This window comes from Thunnus maccoyii, chromosome 9, assembly GCF_910596095.1.
Source record: "Thunnus maccoyii chromosome 9, fThuMac1.1, whole genome shotgun sequence".
In the NCBI taxonomy this organism is placed as follows: Eukaryota; Metazoa; Chordata; class Actinopteri; order Scombriformes; family Scombridae; genus Thunnus; species Thunnus maccoyii.
The window spans coordinates 25,270,890-25,289,642 of NC_056541.1; the positions used below are offsets into that span (position 1 = coordinate 25,270,890).

The following is an 18,753-nucleotide window of genomic DNA, read 5'->3' on the forward strand; positions in this document are numbered from 1 at the left end:
ATAAAGTGAGGTCATAATAGCGCCGCGGTAGCCTCGCCATTTTCGCAGCCCTTTGTGCGCGACCATCCGCCGTTTGCTCCGTTTTATCGGGCGATTTGTCGACTCGGGTTTTTAATCCTGTTGCAGAAAGATGCAAGGAAACAGAGGCCCCCAGCAGAACCACGGCCCTAACCGGCAGCCCGGACCCGGAGAGCAGAGGAAACCCGGAGGGACAAACACGAACGGGCAGCAGCCGGAGCACAGCGAGCACAGCAGCCTGAATGAGGCCTTGACTCTGGACCTGCAGAGCTTCAGGAAACCCGGGGAGAAGACCTTCACCCAGCGCAGCAGGCTGTTTGTAGGAAACCTCCCCACGGGGGTCACCGAGGAGGACCTCGAGAAGCTGTTCGCGAAGTATGGCCAAGCCAACGAGATCTTTGTCAACAAGGAGAGAGGCTTCGGCTTCATTCGACTAGAAACCAGGATCATCGCTGAGATCGCCAGAGCCGAGCTGGATGATACTCCGTTCAGAGGTAGACCCATACGGGTGAGGTTTGCGACACACGGGGCCGCTTTAACTGTGAAGAATCTGCCAGAGTTTGTGTCCAACGAGCTGCTGGAAGAGGCCTTTGCTGTCTTTGGTCAGATAGAGAGAGCTGTGATCATAGTGGATGACCGAGGGAGGCCCACAGGGAAGGGAATCGTGGAGTACACTTCAAAGCCAGCTGCAAGAAAGGCTTTGGATAAGTGCAGTGATGGTGCCTACCTGCTCACAGCTTTCCCTCGGCCTATCACGGTGGAGCCTATGGAGCAGTTTGATGAAGAGGAGGGACTGTCAGAAAAGCTCATAAACAAAAACCAGCAGTACCACAAAGAGCGCGAGCAGCCGCCACGGTTTGCTCAGCCAGGTACCTTCGAGTACGAGTATGCCATGCGCTGGAAGGCGCTGATGGAGATGGAGAAGCAGCAGTATGAGATGGTGGACCGCAACATGAAGGAGGCACAGGAGAAGCTGGAGGCTGAGATGGAGGCGGCCAGACACGAGCACCAAGTGATGCTGATGAGACAGGACCTGCTGAGGCGTCAGGAGGAGCTGCGGAGGATGGAGGAGCTCCACAGTCAAGAGGTGCAGAAGAGGAAACAGGCAGAGCTCCGGCAGGAGGAGGAACGCCGGAGGAGAGAGGAGGAGATGAGGATGCGCAATGAAGAGATGATGAAGAGGCAGCAGGAGGGCTTCAGGGGCAACTTCCCTGAAAACAGAGAGCAAGAAATGAGGATGCATATGGGCGGCCATGGGATGCCCATGAACAGAAACTCACTCGGTGGGAATTCTGGTCCCGCGGGCACTCCCGGGATGCCTCCTGAGAATGCTCCTCTGATGCCGGGGCCCGGAAACGCCAACATGCCCGGAGGAGGCCAGGGTGGCTTCCCCAGAGGCCTGCCCGGGCCTGGGGACTATGGACCTAACAAACAACGCAGATTTTGAATAACATGTTCTTTTTTTCCCGTTTCATACTCACTGTATTTTTAAAGTTTATGTGAGAGTTACTTTTGAACTCTTTACTTTACTTTTGAAAATGTTGCATGTTTTTTTTTTTACTAGTGCTTTTGAATTATGTTTTAGTACTAAAATGTCTTCAAACTCTCCAAATAAGCCATGTGTTTTACTTTCATTTCTCACCTTAATGTACTTTTCATATGGATAGAAGATGTTTTTGTCCTGAATTTATTGACTTTATTGGAATAAATTCACAATTCCCTAAGAAGTTTGTTTTATTCAGAGTAGCCCAACACTCAAGATTTCTAAATGTCTTTCAAAACCATATGAAGCCAGATGTGTCACCACCTCAGCAGGTTTTATTCACAAAACTGACAGAATCAAGACACTTTGCAATGATTGATAGATAGATAGATAGATGTACTTGTATTACAGCAGCAGGTTATCCAGGCATTGCAAGGGAACAGTAAATGTCAGTGTAAATATACATATCAACACTAGAGGAGGGAAATATATATCTATAGAAGAATAAAAACAACAAATAGCTCAATATAAGAAAAAACCTTAGCATACACTATAAATATAACAAAATATAAACACAAGATAACATACTATATACATTAGACAAGTGAGGTGGAGTATAAAGATGCACAAATTCACCATGAGCAAAGTTACTGAAGGAGCAAAACAGGAGTTTGGTTGAGACAAAAACTATAAAGCTGAGAGTTCTCTGTTAGACAGATGTAAGGTGTTGTAGAGTTGTTGCTTTGGGCATGAAAGATTTCCTGTATCAGTCTTTGTGACAGTGAAGCTGAACCAGTCTGTTAGAGAAAGTACTCCACTGTCTGTCCAGTAGGTGGTGGAGAGGACGGTCAGGATTATCCATAATGGATAACAGTTTGTTTTATGGTAATCTATAAAGGGTGTGTCTCACTGGTTCTTGGTTCAGCGCTGAATCGCTGCTGTCAATTGGATTTTGTGCACTAATAGAGTATTGATTTAATTAACACTGAGGCGCTTATGAATCAATGACTTGAAACAAAATTCCAGGGCAGCATATGTCACATCATCAACATAATGTCCTGCATTTAAGGCAGAAGATGTTTCAAAAACAAACAAAAGTTGTAAGAAAAAGCTGTGCAAATTAACAGTGTGCATGGTGTCGTTTCACTGAGGTGTCAGTGTGTAAAACAGCTGCTGAAAAAGTTAACAAGCAATGACAATAATATTGGTTATGTTGGGGATATTATTGCCAATACCTGCTTATGGGTTTATTTAAATTAAATTTAGAATTAATGGTATAATCTGCAGCTGTGTTCACCCTGCTGTGCCACACGTGTCATAGAACATAATAGGTCTTCATATGTTATTTGGACATGTCAACAGGAAGAGCACAAGGTTTATTAACATTAATAATGGGTGCTGTCCACTTAGGTGTGCCACAGTTATGGTTTACACAGTTGTTATTGCATTCATCCGACGTCTGACTCACTGGGGAATCTATTTCCTACTGGACTAGACAGAAGTTTAGTGTCTCGCCTAAGAGAGTTTCAGTGAATGAGGAATAAAGCACAGCAAACACTCAGGCCCACACAGCCTAAAGTGACACAGAGGGTAATGACACCTGCATACCTGCAGAGTGACAACAACCATACCATGTATGAACAGAGTGTCCTAAAGTGACACAACTCACTGTAACTGTCACTGACTAACAAGCCACAAGGAGATGGCAGTCTATTTTAAATCAGCAGTAGCACTTTTTTTAAAAATCCTGCCTTGTGTACAGGATGGATTAAATTTACCACAACAGAAAAATAAAGGTGGTTTAGAGTAGCTTAATCATTCGGAGGAAAGGTAGTTTCATTAGTCAAAGTTCACTGAAGTGAAAGTATTCAAAGTTTGTATTTAAATGCTGTTTTAGCTCCTGGTGCTGATTCCAGGACAGATCTGTGCCGTGTCAGCAGGCTGTATACACACCACTCTCCTGTGTTTGAGTTTCATGAAGAAGTCATCCATCTAGTGATCTGTCAAGATTGAAACCCAAATAGAGACACCGTGCATAGAAAGTCTGACTTGCATAATAGCTCAAGGCCCATGCATGAGCCAGACTAGTGCTGTGTTTATTCTGGAAAGAGCTGAGTTGTATCATCATAGTTTGCGTTGTTGCAGAGGAGGAAAAAAGCAGCTGCATATTGATGTTTTGGTGTAACTTGTGGTTGGACACCTGCTGAGTAGAAACCAAACTTCTATGCAGAAAGGTTAAAGAATAAAGTCAGAAAAGTAACAATGGGAAAATGTGAGAATAAAATCAATGATATTATTGTCAAGTCTCCTCTAAAACATCCTAAATATCTCGTAATTGCAGATATTTGAGGATCCTCCAACTGTATCTCCATCACGCAAAGGTTTTACGTCCTCCTCAGCTGATAGACAAGACCTTTCTGAGGAAACTGCCCTTCACCCTTATCCAAGTCTAAAATGTCAAGATAACCTTCTTGTTCCACCAGCATGCACAACGAGACCTCCATAAATGATGAATGATAAGAACTCAGTCATAAAGAGGGGAAAGTGTGTGTTATCTGGATGTGAAATCAGCAACGACTTTGAGCAAAATTGTGTAGATAGGTACTTTTTAAACACTCTGTACTTTGGAGGATAGACAGTGAGAGATTTTCTGCATCTCTCCCTGTGTAAGATGTTTCTTTTTGTATCAATCATTAATCTGAGGCTTTTGAGACCCCACTATAGAAAAGCGTAGATTAGCATGTTGTCATGATTTCATGTTACAGTAGATAATGCATGCATAGCATTCAGGATTATATAAACTGTGACTTACAGTGTATTTGTTAAGATAATGCTTAATTGTGAATGTATTGAGGCTCATATTGTATATATATATATATATATATATATATATATATATATATATATATTCATACACACACACACACACACACACACACATATATATATATATATAAAAATTCTAATTAGCAGCATTTATGAAAATGGAACACCTGTATAAGACGATGCAATCAGATACTGCACTAAAAACAAAGCAACAAAAATACCATTATCTTAAATCACGACTTCTCTGATAGTCTCAACAAAAAAGTTACATTTTAACAGTAAATATGACAAAGCATAAATTCTACCTTTGTGATAAGGTGGTAGTATTTATTGTAAGACAGATTCAGATCAAATAAAATCTGATTTTATGAGCAAGTCTACATATTGTAGTGTTTGTGTGCTGTCTTAGAGGAAAACCCGGGTCAGTTTCAGAATTCCTTGAAATGACGGTGCTATCTTTTTCTTTTTCTTTTTTTTTTTTTTTTAAAAAAAAAAAGCATATTACCAACATATTTTGTATACTGTATGCTGAAATTGCTTACAAATATTATGTATTTAATATCATATTTTGTCAATGGAATTATGGTGTTGTTGTGACTACTGTTACGGTGGACTACATTACTAGTTGATACAAGTTGTCAAAATTGTTATTGTTGTAAATTGTTGCATTATTATATAATTACTATATTATTATATTAGTACTGTTAGTATAATAGTACTGTACATTACAGTGCAAATTGTAGCAGCAACCAAATGTCACCTGGCCTGCACCTGTAAAGATTTCTCAGGATGTTGTCATTTCTTTCAGAAATGCAGATGTCCAAAGAATTTTGGCCAATATTTGTAAAAACTTTATGAATGAGTCCCTTGTGTATGTGACGATAGACACTCATAAAGAATATGTGACAGCCCAGTACACTCTGCACGGCTCATGGTTATACAAAGATGATACAATGGAGCAGGAATATAATAATTAAACGATAAATCAGGGTAGAAATTGATTTAAACACAGAAGAGCGGGGTACACCACAGTAGAAGAAATATTACTTTGAAGAGATTGTCTCAGTGCTGCGCAGCCACTTTTGGGATACTTAAGCTGATAAGGAGCAGATGAATCGATACTCATGCTAATAAATCACATGATTTTACCTTTTATTCAACAGTCTTCGCTGCAGTATGCAACAGTTTCTGTCGTGCTGGCTAAGTTACAAATTTCTTCGTGCTGCCATTACTTATCAGCACATGACAGAACAAAGAACATCACCATATCTACCCCATTTCTTCTTGTCCTTTTTACCATCTCTGTTTATCACAAATTTAAATGCTTACGCACCTTCGCCCTGATAGCTCTGATGCCCTGTGGCATGACTGTTCAACCTTGGTTTTCAGTTTTATCTCGCCTACAACCTTGACATGTGATAACGACATTAATTGCAAAGTTAATCTTAGACTGTGGGATGTGATACAGGAAATGATTAGTCATATTGTCAAGGCACGACGGCCTGCTACCATCTTCAGACTGTCACTTTTATAAAGAAAATGTCAGAAAAAAATGTAACGGGGACATCAGCAGATAGATTTCTTTCTCTGAACCTTATAGACTAGATAGCCGTCACACATCAGTGTCATATAAATGATGGTCTAAAGGTCATGTTCGGACCTGCTCTAGCCTAATATACTTTGTATGTGAGTGGCATATGCCTAATAACCTCTACCCTTACAACAATACAAAAAAATCCTATGTGCTGATGGTTGTGAAGAGATTGACCTGATTCAGATAAACCTATATCTATACATTTATCTGTCCTCAATAGTCAAAAAGTCCAAATGTCACAGATGAGCAAAAGCAAAGTATGACTCAGGTGGACAGGAGAGACTGTAGCACTTTGAGTTTCATAATGAATGAAAAGTGCGCAACAAATTAAACGTATTATTAATATTATTATTATATAAGTGAAAAACTGGGTGCGGTTGTTATTATGGACTCTTCTGTAGTTTCTCTCAGCTGCTTGGCATCTCCCAAGCAACCCTATCGAAATCACTCCCATGTTAATTATCAAACAGAGGAATTGATCATCCGTAGCTACGATTGGCCGGCTGCCGCATCACACCAGATAAGAAAAGGTGGGACATCACAGGACGGTGACGTTGGACATGTCATGATGTTTCCCTGTCCCCAACCCTAACACTATTAGACGGACGGAGGAGCGATAAGAGAGAGAGGACAACTTAGACTCAACATAGCACCTCTCACTGTCTTACTTTGTCTAATGTGTCTTTCAATAGAGCTGCAGTGATCAATATACACTCCACTTTACTGTACCTGAGGACCCTGATTCATCTGTTGCTGAAAGACTTTCAGGAATCATGGTCCACCTCGGAGCCCTGATCACTTTTCTGTCTTGTATGGTGAGTTGGTAATTTTTATTTGTTAGGGAAGTAGTGCCTGATAATGTTGTAATGGTGTACTCTAATATAAATACTTGTGTACACTTCATTATTATCCCCCAGTATTACAAACTTTATAGTACTTTACCAGGAAGTAGAAGACTATATATAACAGTTTTGTAATCAAAATACTACACATATAGTCATTACAGGTTTAGGAAAAGGTTGTTGTTAAATTGTAATTATTAACCAAAACGTAATTAAAAAAAGGGTTATGCTTACATTTGTTTCAGCAGTAAAGCGCCACTAATGTTAAGAAAAAAATTATCTTTCAATGCTCTGACTCATCTTTGCATTCCGGAAGTCAAATGTTAGAGAAGTGTTCTCATGAATGTGTGAGAAAATGTTAATATTTATATTAATTGTCAAATGTAATTCAGTTATATTAAATGATAAATTAATAAAAAAAAATATGTTTTTGCTACTGTCAGAGGGTGATCGGTAATCGATAAAAGAATCAATAAAAGATGACGTTTCAAAAGTAACCCTCTCAAAAATATTAGTGACTACATTTAATCTATATAAATGCCTGTTTGTTTATAGTTACAGGGTCTAATAAGTTTGTTTGTTTTTTGTAGCTCTATTTTTTGTTTTGGTTAATGTGTTAAGTCTGCCCCAGATGAACAGATGCAGTCAATCATTATTTATCATACATTTGACATTTATTATATGTTTCGAAATTGTGTTTGGATAATATTTTTTTCCTTTATGTCTATGTCAAATTTGATCAAGTGGAAGTAAACTAAAACAAGGAAGTAAAATATAAATGATATGAAAGGTATTTATTAATTTGGAACTAATTTCTGGATATTGTCATCTGATTATGTCACAAAGGTGGAGTGTGGTGGTTATCAACCTTGAACATGTTCAACATATTTGAACTTGAACATACTTTAACAATTCTCCATTTTATTGTTCCTGCAAAGTGGCATTAAGTAGCTGATATGACAGGGCACAGTACAGTGCTAATGTCATAATAACCCTGCAAAGACATTTATGGGTTAATACTGTAATGTCTTTAAAAAAAAAAGTTCAACCAATTGTGAACATGATAAACCTAGTCAAACCTTGTTGCTACCTGCAATGTTTTGGAAATATCATTCAGAATTTTTATTTCTATTAACAATGGTTGGCTAATTGTGTTTGTAAAACACACTGAGATAGATGCAAGGTAGTGCCAAAAAGTATCCGTCTCTGAGTTGTGAGTATCCCATGTTTCCTCCACTTCTCCAGGGTTGTAAGTGTGCTTTGTTTCTCACTTACCTGCACAATTATGCTTTCATTATATGATTATTTTTTACAACTGTTGTCTTCCACGCAGGTTCTGTCCAAGGCCCAACATGAACCTGGCTTCTGTGCTTTCTATGAGGAATGTGGTCGAAACCCATCGGTGGGAGTTGCCCTCATTCCTCCTATCGTCCCCTGTCTCAATTACAGCCCTGCCCGATCAATCAAAGGAGAACACTACAAGAAACTCAAAAAGGTCTGTATTTAGATCCTGCTTAGGCTGAATTAAGCATGGTAAAGTAGCCTAGGTCTATTCTGAAGTCTTCTTAGTTTACTCTTAAAAAATGTTTTTGAAAGTCTTCCTTTGACACGAAGTGAGCTTGTGTTTGAGTCTAACCATTCATATGACACCTGTTCTTGCTGCAGGTGTGTCCGATCCTGGATCGTGGACTGAACAACACATACGCCTGCTGCTCCATTAAACAGCTGTCATCCCTGGAAAAGAGTTTGTCCCTGTCCAAGGCTGTGCTTGTCCGCTGCCCTTCCTGCGCTGAAAACTTTGCACACCTGCACTGCATGAGCACATGCAGCCCTAACCAGAGCCAGATGCTAAAAGTCACAAAGGTCATGAACATCACCAACAAACTAACAAACAAGACGAAAGAGGCCGTGGTGGGCTACCAGGCATTCTTAACCACCAAATTTGCAGATGCTTCCTTTGAGTCTTGTAAAAATGTCAAGATCCCTGCAACAGGAGGCTTTGCCATTGCCACCATGTGTGGTCAGTATGGTGCCAAGCTGTGCACCCCCCAACGCTGGTATGACTTCCAGGGGGACTCCAGTAACGGCCTGGCTCCACTGGACATTGACTTCACGCTGCTGAAAGTTGGAGACACGGAGGGACTACCAGAGGGTGTGATTCCCTACAATGGACGAGCTTTAAGATGTAACGAGACCACACCATCTGGAGGTCAGGTCTGCTCCTGCAAGGACTGCCAAGAGTCGTGCCCAAATGTGTCTATTCCACAGCCACCCGGACCCTTCAGGCTGCTGGGCTCAGATGGCTTCCTTGTGATTTCTATCATCTTGTTCTGTCTCCTGATATTTGCCTTCCTGTTCTTCCTCTTTGTCTCTTGCTTTGTGAGGTATCAGAAAAGAAAGGATGAAGAGACAGGAAAGAGAAAGGGGAAAGGCAAAGACCAGAACAGTAATAATGTGACTCAGCAGGTCATTGATCCATCAGAAGTGACGTGCGCCGAAAGGAATAGCCTGGCTGCTCAAACGTTCCTAAGCAATTTGTTTCAGAGATGGGGAACTCTCATGGCCACATATCCCATCACGGTTAGTTTCACCAAAGAATTTTTTACCAGAATAAGTAGAATAAACAATGTGCAGGCTTACAGAATTGCTTATTGTTTTAGTTGACAAGTTAAAGCAACAATTTCTGACATTGGTACCTCCCAGTGATCTGATCAGGGGGGACACTGTGAAAAATGGACTTAAAGACAATTCTCATTAAATTTGGCAAATTTTTCTGCAAATAAAAACAAAACCATCATAATAATTTATAAGATTTGTTGCAATCACATACAAATTCTACACACACTGGCTATAAGTAGGAAGTTGGTTGTAAGCGAGATGATGAAGATATGTCTCAGTTGTTAATATTTGATCCTCATTCAAGGTGCTCCTGGTGTCAGCTGTAGTCGTGGCTGCTTTCGCTGCTGGCCTCATGTCCATTACACTCACCACTGACCCAGTCGAGCTGTGGTCTGCTCCCAACAGCCGAGCCCGCCAGGAGAAGGACTTCCACGACACGCACTTTGACCCCTTCTTCAGGACGAACCAGCTAATCTTGACAGCGCCAGGAAGAAAAGGCCACATTTACAACTCTTTGCTGTTTGGACAACAAAACTTTAGTGGCCTTGTATCCCAAGATCTCATTATTGAGCTGCTGGAGCTCCAGACACGAATACAGGTAAAGACCACAGAACCAAAGTTTGGTGTTGACAGTATCCACAAAACTTCACTGTATAATTTTGACACATTGATGCCTCTTCTGTGGCATTTCTAGAACATCGAGTTCTGGTCAGAGGATCTGAATCGCACAGCAAGTCTGAAGGATGTGTGTTTTGCACCACTGAACCCATCCGATCCCTCTCTGACCGACTGTGCAGTCAACAGCTTGCCACAGTACTTCCAGAACAACGTGACGAACATTACCAGTAAGGTTAACATGACAGAGATGGGAGTCACCAAAGAGGTGGACTGGAGAGACCATCTAATCTACTGCCTCAAGTAAGGACTCTTAAAATGGAATTTCAAATCAAACAGGAAAAAATGCAATAATGCTTTTGCCAATGGTCAGTAATTAAAAAAAACTTTTCATTCTCTTCTTCTCTCCCCTCTCAAGCTCTCCCTTGTCCTTCAAAGACATCACTGATTTAGGTATGAGCTGCATGGCCGACTACGGAGCTCCAGTCTTTCCCTTTCTGGCTGTCGGAGGCTATGAGAGTGAGTTACATTTAGCACTTCATTTACACATTATATGCCTGTACAACAAACAAAAAACTGCACAACTCACTTTTATATGTCTTTCTTTTCCCAGATGATGACTACACTAATGCTGAGGCTTTCATCCTGACATTCTCCCTCAACAACTATGCCCGTACCAACGTCAAGTTCAAAGTGGCTATGCAGTGGGAGACAGAGTTTCTCAAAATTGTCCAAGACTACCAGAGAAACCCTGCCACCAACTTCACTTTTGCATACATGGCAGAGGTACAATAAGAAATGGGATCTCACAGAACACATCAGAACACATATCTGTCACATATGAAAAAAAGTCACAAATGATCATTTTCCAATAGTGGATTTTGGGATAGTGGAAATAGCTGTTTGCAATAATCAGCGACGATGTCCCTAGTTTGAATCTGGCAGGGGACTTTTGTTGCATGTCATCCCTCATATTTCTCCACTTATTTCCTGTCTAGTTTCTACTATCTCCTATGTAAAAAGAGCAAATCCTTAAAAAAGGGGGTACAAAAAGAAGTAATCAGTAGCTGTGCTGGTAAAGACCTGCTGTCACAGCTTTTCCAGAGGGCGTGTTAGTTCTCCCCTCTTTTTCTATCACCTTGTTCTCTTAAAGAACTAGTGTATAAGACATAGGGGGATCTATTGGCAGAAATATTGGCAAAAATGGAATATAATATTCATAAGTATATTTTAATTAGTGTATAATCCCATGGAAATAAGAATTGTTGTGTTTTCGTTATCTTAGAATGAGCCCTTTATATCTATATAGGGAGAGGGTCCTCGTCCATGAAAGCCACTATGTTGCATGGCCACCATGTTTCTACAGTAGCCCAGAATGGATAAACCAAACACTGGCTCTAGAGAGGGCCTTTCACATTTTTCACAAGTTTCATAGCCATTATAGTTTGTCCTACACACTCGGAAGGGGAGGGGAGGGGTATTCAATATGTTGCAATCTGCAACCTCACTGCTAGATGCCACTAAATCCTACACACTGGTCATTTAACTCCTAAACTCATAATTCTTTACTTATCTCTACCCTATGTCCACAGAGGTCTCTTGAGGATGAGATTAATCGGACAACAGCAGAGGATATCCCCATCTTCATGATCAGCTATGCTGTAATCTTTGTTTACATTGCTGTGGCACTGGGGGAGTACTCTTCATGGAAACGCATACTGGTAAGACTTATGTAGTAATGTCCAACTTCATTATTATGCAATATTTTACACTACTCCGCTTTTTTAGATACACCAGCATATCCAGCACATTCATGGTCCCCAGAGAATGAATCCTGCTGACTTTGGTGATCCTCTGAATTTTCCTCTACTGCCACCATGAGGTTGAAATTTGTCTCAACAACTAATGGATGAATTACCATTGGCATTTGGCATTCATGGTCCTCTCAGAATTAATTGTAAACTCTTTTACAATAACTTTTCATCTAGCACCATTCATTAGGTTAAAATTTTTATTGTCCAATACTTTGGTTTGTGACCAAATACCAAAACTCGTTAGCTTTAGATGAACTTTGAACCACTGTACTACTGTGAATAGTCTCACAGAGCAGCTAGTGTGGCTGTAAACTCTTAGTCTTGTTAAGCTGTTGTTACTTAAATTTGGTTGTTTTAGAAGACATACTATAAACATAGAGGTATATAACATGTGCCTGGAATAGAATAAGCCTCCACCAAGAAAGCAGAGTTGATGAAACAGTACTTATCACTTGTATGATAAGGAGAGACTACAGTAGTGTGGCTATGCTGTAAAGCGTTTATCTCGGCCATGAAATTATACAGTGCAGAAGACGTGATACAGAGCAAAAGATATGGGAAAAAGAGAAGGTTCACTGAGTTGAATGAACCTCTGGAGTCTTTCTTCTGTGTTCTGCAGGTGGACTCTAAGTTTCTGGTGGGTCTGGGTGGGATCCTTGTGGTTGGCTGTTCTGTCCTGGCCTCCATGGGCTTCTACTCCTGGATCGGCATCCCCTCCTCGCTTGTCATTCTGCAGGTCGTGCCCTTCCTGGTGCTCGCTGTCGGAGCTGACAACATCTTCATCTTTGTTCTGGAGTACCAGGTGTTTATTTGTGTGCACCACAAATGTACAATGCGGCTGATTTTGTAAGATATGTGTATCATTTTTTTCGTAATGTTACCTTGCCGTCCCTTCTTTACAGAGAGATGTACGGAGGCCCGGAGAGAAGAGAGAGGAGCAGATTGGTCGCGTCCTTGGAAACGTAGCTCCCAGCATGCTCCTGTGCAGTCTCTCAGAGTCTGTCTGCTTCTTTCTAGGTAATATGTGTAGCATATGTGTTAGTCTTTGAAAAGAAACAAAGTGCCCTATCTAACACTGACATTGTAAAGGAGCAATACAAGTCTGTGCACATACAGTGTGTGAGAAGAGACCATGAGATTTCTGTACAAAATGTGACTCTAACTGTGTCTCTGTTGTGCTACCCAAGGGGCCCTGTCCACCATGCCAGCGGTGAAGTCCTTTGCTCTCTACGCTGCTCTGGCTGTGCTCATGGACTTCGTCCTCCAGATGACAGCCTTTGTGGCGCTGCTGTCCCTGGACGCCAGGCGGCAAGACAAGAACCGCTGTGAACTGCTCTGCTGTATTACAGTGTCAACACAGCGTCCCAACAAGCCCAACGAGGGCTTCCTGCTACCCCTCATGAGGAAATACTACGCCCCTGTCCTGCTGAACTGTTACACCAGGATCATAGTGGTACAACCCTTCAGCTATAACATAAGACAGATTCTTTCTCAACCTGTGACCTCTTGTGTGCTAATCATGTCATGAAAATTAAATCAATGAATTGTTGAAGTTGATGATTTGTTGAATACACTTTGCCCTGTGTCCTCTCCAGATGCTGGTTTTCCTCTTCATGTTCTGTGGTTCCATATTCCTCATGTTCAATGTGACTGTGGGTCTGGATCAGGAGCTGGCTATGCCTCAGGTCAGTTAAGAGCTGCTCTCTGTCAATTTGCTCGTCAACTTATTTGACTATACAGTATATTCACATTCCTCTTTATATGTAACCTAACAAATATTCTTTTGTTTTTTGCACAGGGCTCTTACATGCTAGACTATTTCCACTACTTGTATAAATACTTTGAGGTTGGAGTGCCTGTGTATTTTGTAACAACCAAGGGCTTCAACTTCACCACTGTGGCAGGCATGAATGCAACCTGCTCCAGCGTGGGCTGTGATGAGTTCTCTCTGACCCAGAAGATCCAGTATGCCGTTAACTACCCTGATCGGTGAGTCAGTGAGTTAATTTTTGTAATCTGGATGAGAGAAAATTAAGGCTTTTAGACAAGTTGTGTGCTGTTGTTGCTCAATTAAATGCTGCATCAACCGTGTCCTTCACATCATCATTATTTTTCTCTGACAGATCCTTGAACCTGCTGATATCATAGTAGCAACCTCTTACATACTAGCCAATCTGATCAGTTAATGATAAACTCAGCTAAACAGCTTTGAGTAGATAAAGACTGTCTGTAACTGATCATGCCAGGTGTGGAGAAATATCCCCCATTCTTACAGTTTGTATGTATGAATGGAAACATGTATGTAGACAAGGCTAATTAATATGTGTAATATAACTTCTTCTAAGTAAAGTATAGTATATATCTTTTCAAAGCAAACATAATTTATGATACATATACTAAGCTCAGTGTTTACAGTAGAGAAATATTACCCAGCGATCACTGTGACATACCTGAAAACCTTTTAATTATGATATTGAGTATCAGCTATAGATGACTTGAAGGGGATCGTGGCTTTCAAGGGGATTATACTTAACAACACACTTTTATTTCCTGGAGATAAGGAGCTAATTTATCATTGGCATTATCAGTTGCTTACTGGTAAATAGCAAAGCTGTTCTCATGATGGGAAATTCGCCAGAAGTATAATATCATATGAAAGTGAAAGACGTGAGATAAAAAGCAATGATGCTCGATAAGAAATGTATTAAATTTATCTGAAGGGTTTAGTTTCAAAATGCTTGCTCAAAAGGAGCTAAATTTGTTGTTGTTTTACCAACTTCAATAATGTGAATATCACTGTAAAAAGTTAAAGAAATAGTTTGTTGAGACATGTTGAGAAATATGCTTATCTAGTTAGAGGAGAAGCTTGATGCCGCTTTGATGTCTGTGTATTAAACATGAACCAGCAGCCAGTTGTCAATTAGTGAGCTTTAGAGGTGCTGGAAGGTGGATTTCATTTACCTTTGGACAGAGCCAGGCTAGCTGTGTAATCCACAGTAGAATATAGTCCTAAGCAAATGCACTATTTACTTCCACTTGAGTAACATTAGCTAAAAACCAAAGTGCCCAGCTATTTTAGGAAACTACAGACACTTAAAAAAAAAAAGAAGCTTTATATTTGTGACCCATATTTTTGTTGGAAAAAATTGGCATCTTCAGTCAAAATGAATGGGCTTGGGGCTGAGTGCCACAGACAGGGTAAGGTAGTCTGAAAGTACTGAGAAACATTAAACATTTTTTTCTGATTTCTTTTCATAGGATTTGCTGATAATAAGACAAAGAATAACACCTTAACCTTAACATGGACATTTGTATTCCTGCGTTCCTTTAACTCATTGATAATGTGATTTGTAGATCCTACTTGGCTATTCCTGCTAACTCCTGGGTAGATGATTTCATCGACTGGCTGAACCCTGCATCCAGTTGTTGTCGTGTGTATTCCTTTGGTCCAGACAAGGACAATTTCTGTCCTGCAGAAGAAGGTGAGAATCACTGCTTAGAGAATACCACAGTAACACACACTCTCAACTGTGAATGTCCCTATATGAGGAATGATTTTACCCCTCCTTTATTAACACCTGCTCTGCTCTCATTTCTCAGACGGTTTTTTAAAGTGCCGGAAGTGTATGGGTATTCCTCTAGATGGTGTCCTCAGACCTAGTGCGGAAAAATTCAACAATTTACTCCCTGCCTTCCTGGGTCACAGGCCTGACCTGAAGTGTCCCAAAGGGTGTGTATCCTAGCTGTCCGTGTGCGCACGTACACACAAAAACATCACATGATCAAGACATCATTCTCACTGCTTATTTTGTCTTTCAACAGTGGTCTAGGAGCCTATGACAAGGCTGTGGTGATTGATGACAATGGAGAAATTATAGGTAAGACATTTGTAAAGTCATCTTAAAGTCAAATGTGTGTTTTTTACACAGACGTGATGCAAGTATCTGAGCCTGTCTCCCTGTTCTCACAGCGTCACGGTTCATGGCTTACCACACACCTCTGACCAACTCTCAGGAGTTCACTGCTGCACTGCTGAAGGCCAGAGAGCTAGCGCACAACATCACCATGGGCATGAGGAAAATAGATGGCACCTCACCTGACTTTGAAGTCTTTCCTTATACGTATGTACTTTCCCTCAACTCCTTCATGTCATCTTCCCTTCTCTAAAAAAATAAATAACTTCTACAATGTGAATAGGCAGTTTCTTTTCATTACTAATCCATTTAATCTATGCAGTCTCTAGTTTCTGACCATTATTTTGCTTCTGTCCTTCTTCCAGGGTGACTAATGTATTTTACGAGCAGTACCTGACTATTGTGCCAGAGGGACTCTTCAACATCTCCCTGTGTCTGCTGCCGACCTTCGTGGTGTGCTGTCTGCTGCTGGGTTTGGACCTGCGCTCCGGTCTGCTCAACCTTATTACCATAATCATGATCGTCGTGGATACTGTTGGTGTCATGACACTCTGGAGCATAGACTACAACGCAGTGGCCCTTATCAACCTGGTCACGGTAAGAGCACGCCTGCGATGAGGTTTAAAGGGGCACTGCAACAATTGTGCACATGCAGTTCAGTTTACTTGTGATGAGTTCTCAACAGCTCCTGAAAACAGTCTTTCCAAAGTCTGAAAAAATAACTTAGATGATGCCATAGTGACGTCATCATGGTTATCTTAGAGGTTTAGAGACTACAAACTTAACAGCAGAAAGCTTACATTACAAACTGGAGGGGATGTGGGTGTTCACCAAGCAGGAGGGTCTCCTGGGAAATATGCCATATATATATATATATATATATATATATTTATATATATGTGTGTGTGTGTGTGTGTGTATATGCCTGAGGTGCATTGTGGGTAATGTAGGATCCAGTATTTTTGAAGCTTGACCCATACTAGGAAACAAAAGTCAGGATATCTCGACGTCTGCTGCTTCTTTTTTTTTTTACAATCTTTAGTTTCTTTTGAGTCCTCCAACGTTATCCAAGTGCAATACTAATTTAATGTAATACCCCTTTAACATTTTCCCATGGCTTGTAGCCTAAACGTTAATCTGTGATGTAATACTTTTTACATTTTCACTTTACGTTTTTAGTTTTCAGATATTGAACAATGAATCATTACTATTACATTTCATAGTTTTATAGCGCTTTGCTTACAGATTTAAGTAACGTGCTCGTCTGAGATATGCACAAGTAAAATTCTAGTCTAAGCTTGCAGTGTTAATTACAATTCATGAAAATATAATTACGGTATAACAAATGTTAATAGAAATCTTGCTTTCAGTCTGTAAACAATAACTAATTGATTCCATCTGGTCAATTTTTTTTGCAGGCGGTGGGCATCTCTGTGGAGTTTGTGTCCCACATGACGAGATCCTTTGCAGTCAGCACTAAAGCCACACGTGTGGAAAGAGCTATGGAGGCTACAGCAAACATGGGCAGCGCTGTAAGTAAACTATAAGGCAATCTGGAGCCGATCTGGATCACAGACAAATTTAAAGCAACTGTACAAATATCTGATTTACACCAAACAGTAACAGCTGACTGAGTTGAGTGTGTTTACTTTGTTCCCTGAAGGTGTTTGCTGGTGTTGCTATGACCAACCTGCCTGGCATCCTTGTGCTGGCGTTTGCCAAAGCACAACTCATCCAGATCTTCTTCTTCCGGTTAAACCTGGTCATTACACTTTTGGGGATGGCTCACGGACTCATATTCCTCCCTGTGCTGCTCAGCTACTTTGGTATGTACTTTGTTCGGCATGTTCTTCTGTGCAACAGAGGGCACCCATGAAACTGAAGGGGAGGACTGAAGAGTAAAATAGAAAACATTTTTCCTGATCTTCATGTTTTCTTTTCTCAGGCCCTGGTGTGAATAAAGCAGTGCTGCTGCAGCTCCAGCAGGCCAAAGCAAAGGCCGCTCAGGAGCTGGAGATGAGAAACAACATGAGACATGTTTATGATAACATAAGCTACGAAGACAATGAGACAAGACATGATCCAGATTCATACTCCACAAAGGCTCCCAGAGACCCCAGCAGTCCTTCACAAACTTTTGGAGACAAAGAGGAGAAGGAGGTGAAAATTGACCGTTTCTGAGCACCACCAACTATACAAACGGAGCTGTTTTCAAGTTCTGATGAGTAAATACCTCTGTAACAAACTGAACAAGGATGGACAATGAAAAGGACAAAGATAGCGAGGGGTCTTATATTTGGCTCCATATGGAAATCATTAACCTAACTATGTACCTCAATCAGAAATGGAGCAGTGGGACTGAAGACAACAACACATAAGTTGTGCACAATTTCTGAGCATTGCAAGAGTGGACTATTGCAACAAGAGTCAACTTTCCTGTCTCAACATACAGTTATGGAACACTACATGTGTCTTTTCATAAGCACTGCAGCCAGGAATGATTGTTTTTTTCAATTGTGGAATTATTTAACAGGACAGGAAGTAGACAAATGCTCTTGAATTAGTCATTTTGTTTTTTTTATTGAATGTAATAATTTTGTATGTATGAATACTTCACATTAGCACTGTTTCAAATAGTATATATAAGAGAATACACACTCCAGCATTTCATATTATAGTTTCTTCAACTGCAGTATGATGGCCATTATTGTAAAATGTGCAATCAGTGAAAAAATATTAAATATGTTTATTATGTTGTAAAATCATTTGGCATTATAATTTTTCATGCAAGTAAGATTTTTTTATTTAATTATGATACCAATTTTAATTTATTGTTTAACTGATCACTACAAGTCGTCAAGCCATGAGAAATATTGTGTGGAACGCTCACATTTTTGTATAGGCTACCCTAAGAAGAACATGAATTGATGATGCTAGATTGGTGTTTTCTGGACCACTTCACTGTCTCTGGATCACACAGAGTCTAAGTATACCCTCATAATACTAAACATTATGTGTTGCATATAGT

The 18,753-nt window shown here is 40.5% G+C and overlaps 2 protein-coding genes across 2 annotated transcripts; both read left to right on the forward strand.

Annotated features, from left to right (window-relative positions):
• nono (non-POU domain containing, octamer-binding) lies at positions 1-1,758 on the forward strand. The gene has a single exon (XM_042420768.1). It carries the CDS (start codon positions 131-133, stop codon positions 1,463-1,465), a length of 1,335 nt encoding a protein of 444 aa, XP_042276702.1. The 5' UTR covers positions 1-130; the 3' UTR covers positions 1,466-1,758.
• Positions 1,759-6,502: 4,744 nt separating this feature from the next.
• Positions 6,503-18,446, forward strand: npc1l1 (NPC1-like 1). The gene is made up of 21 exons (XM_042421510.1): positions 6,503-6,736; positions 8,097-8,258; positions 8,429-9,343; positions 9,687-9,980; positions 10,077-10,300; positions 10,416-10,516; positions 10,611-10,783; positions 11,590-11,718; positions 12,431-12,613; positions 12,714-12,828; positions 12,999-13,264; positions 13,407-13,496; positions 13,610-13,800; positions 15,166-15,293; positions 15,412-15,541; positions 15,634-15,689; positions 15,782-15,932; positions 16,091-16,322; positions 17,144-17,257; positions 17,389-17,551; positions 17,671-18,446. Exons 1-21 carry the CDS (start codon positions 6,695-6,697, stop codon positions 17,904-17,906), a joined length of 4,095 nt encoding a protein of 1,364 aa, XP_042277444.1. The 5' UTR covers positions 6,503-6,694; the 3' UTR covers positions 17,907-18,446.
• The last annotated feature ends 307 nt before the right edge of the window (positions 18,447-18,753 follow it).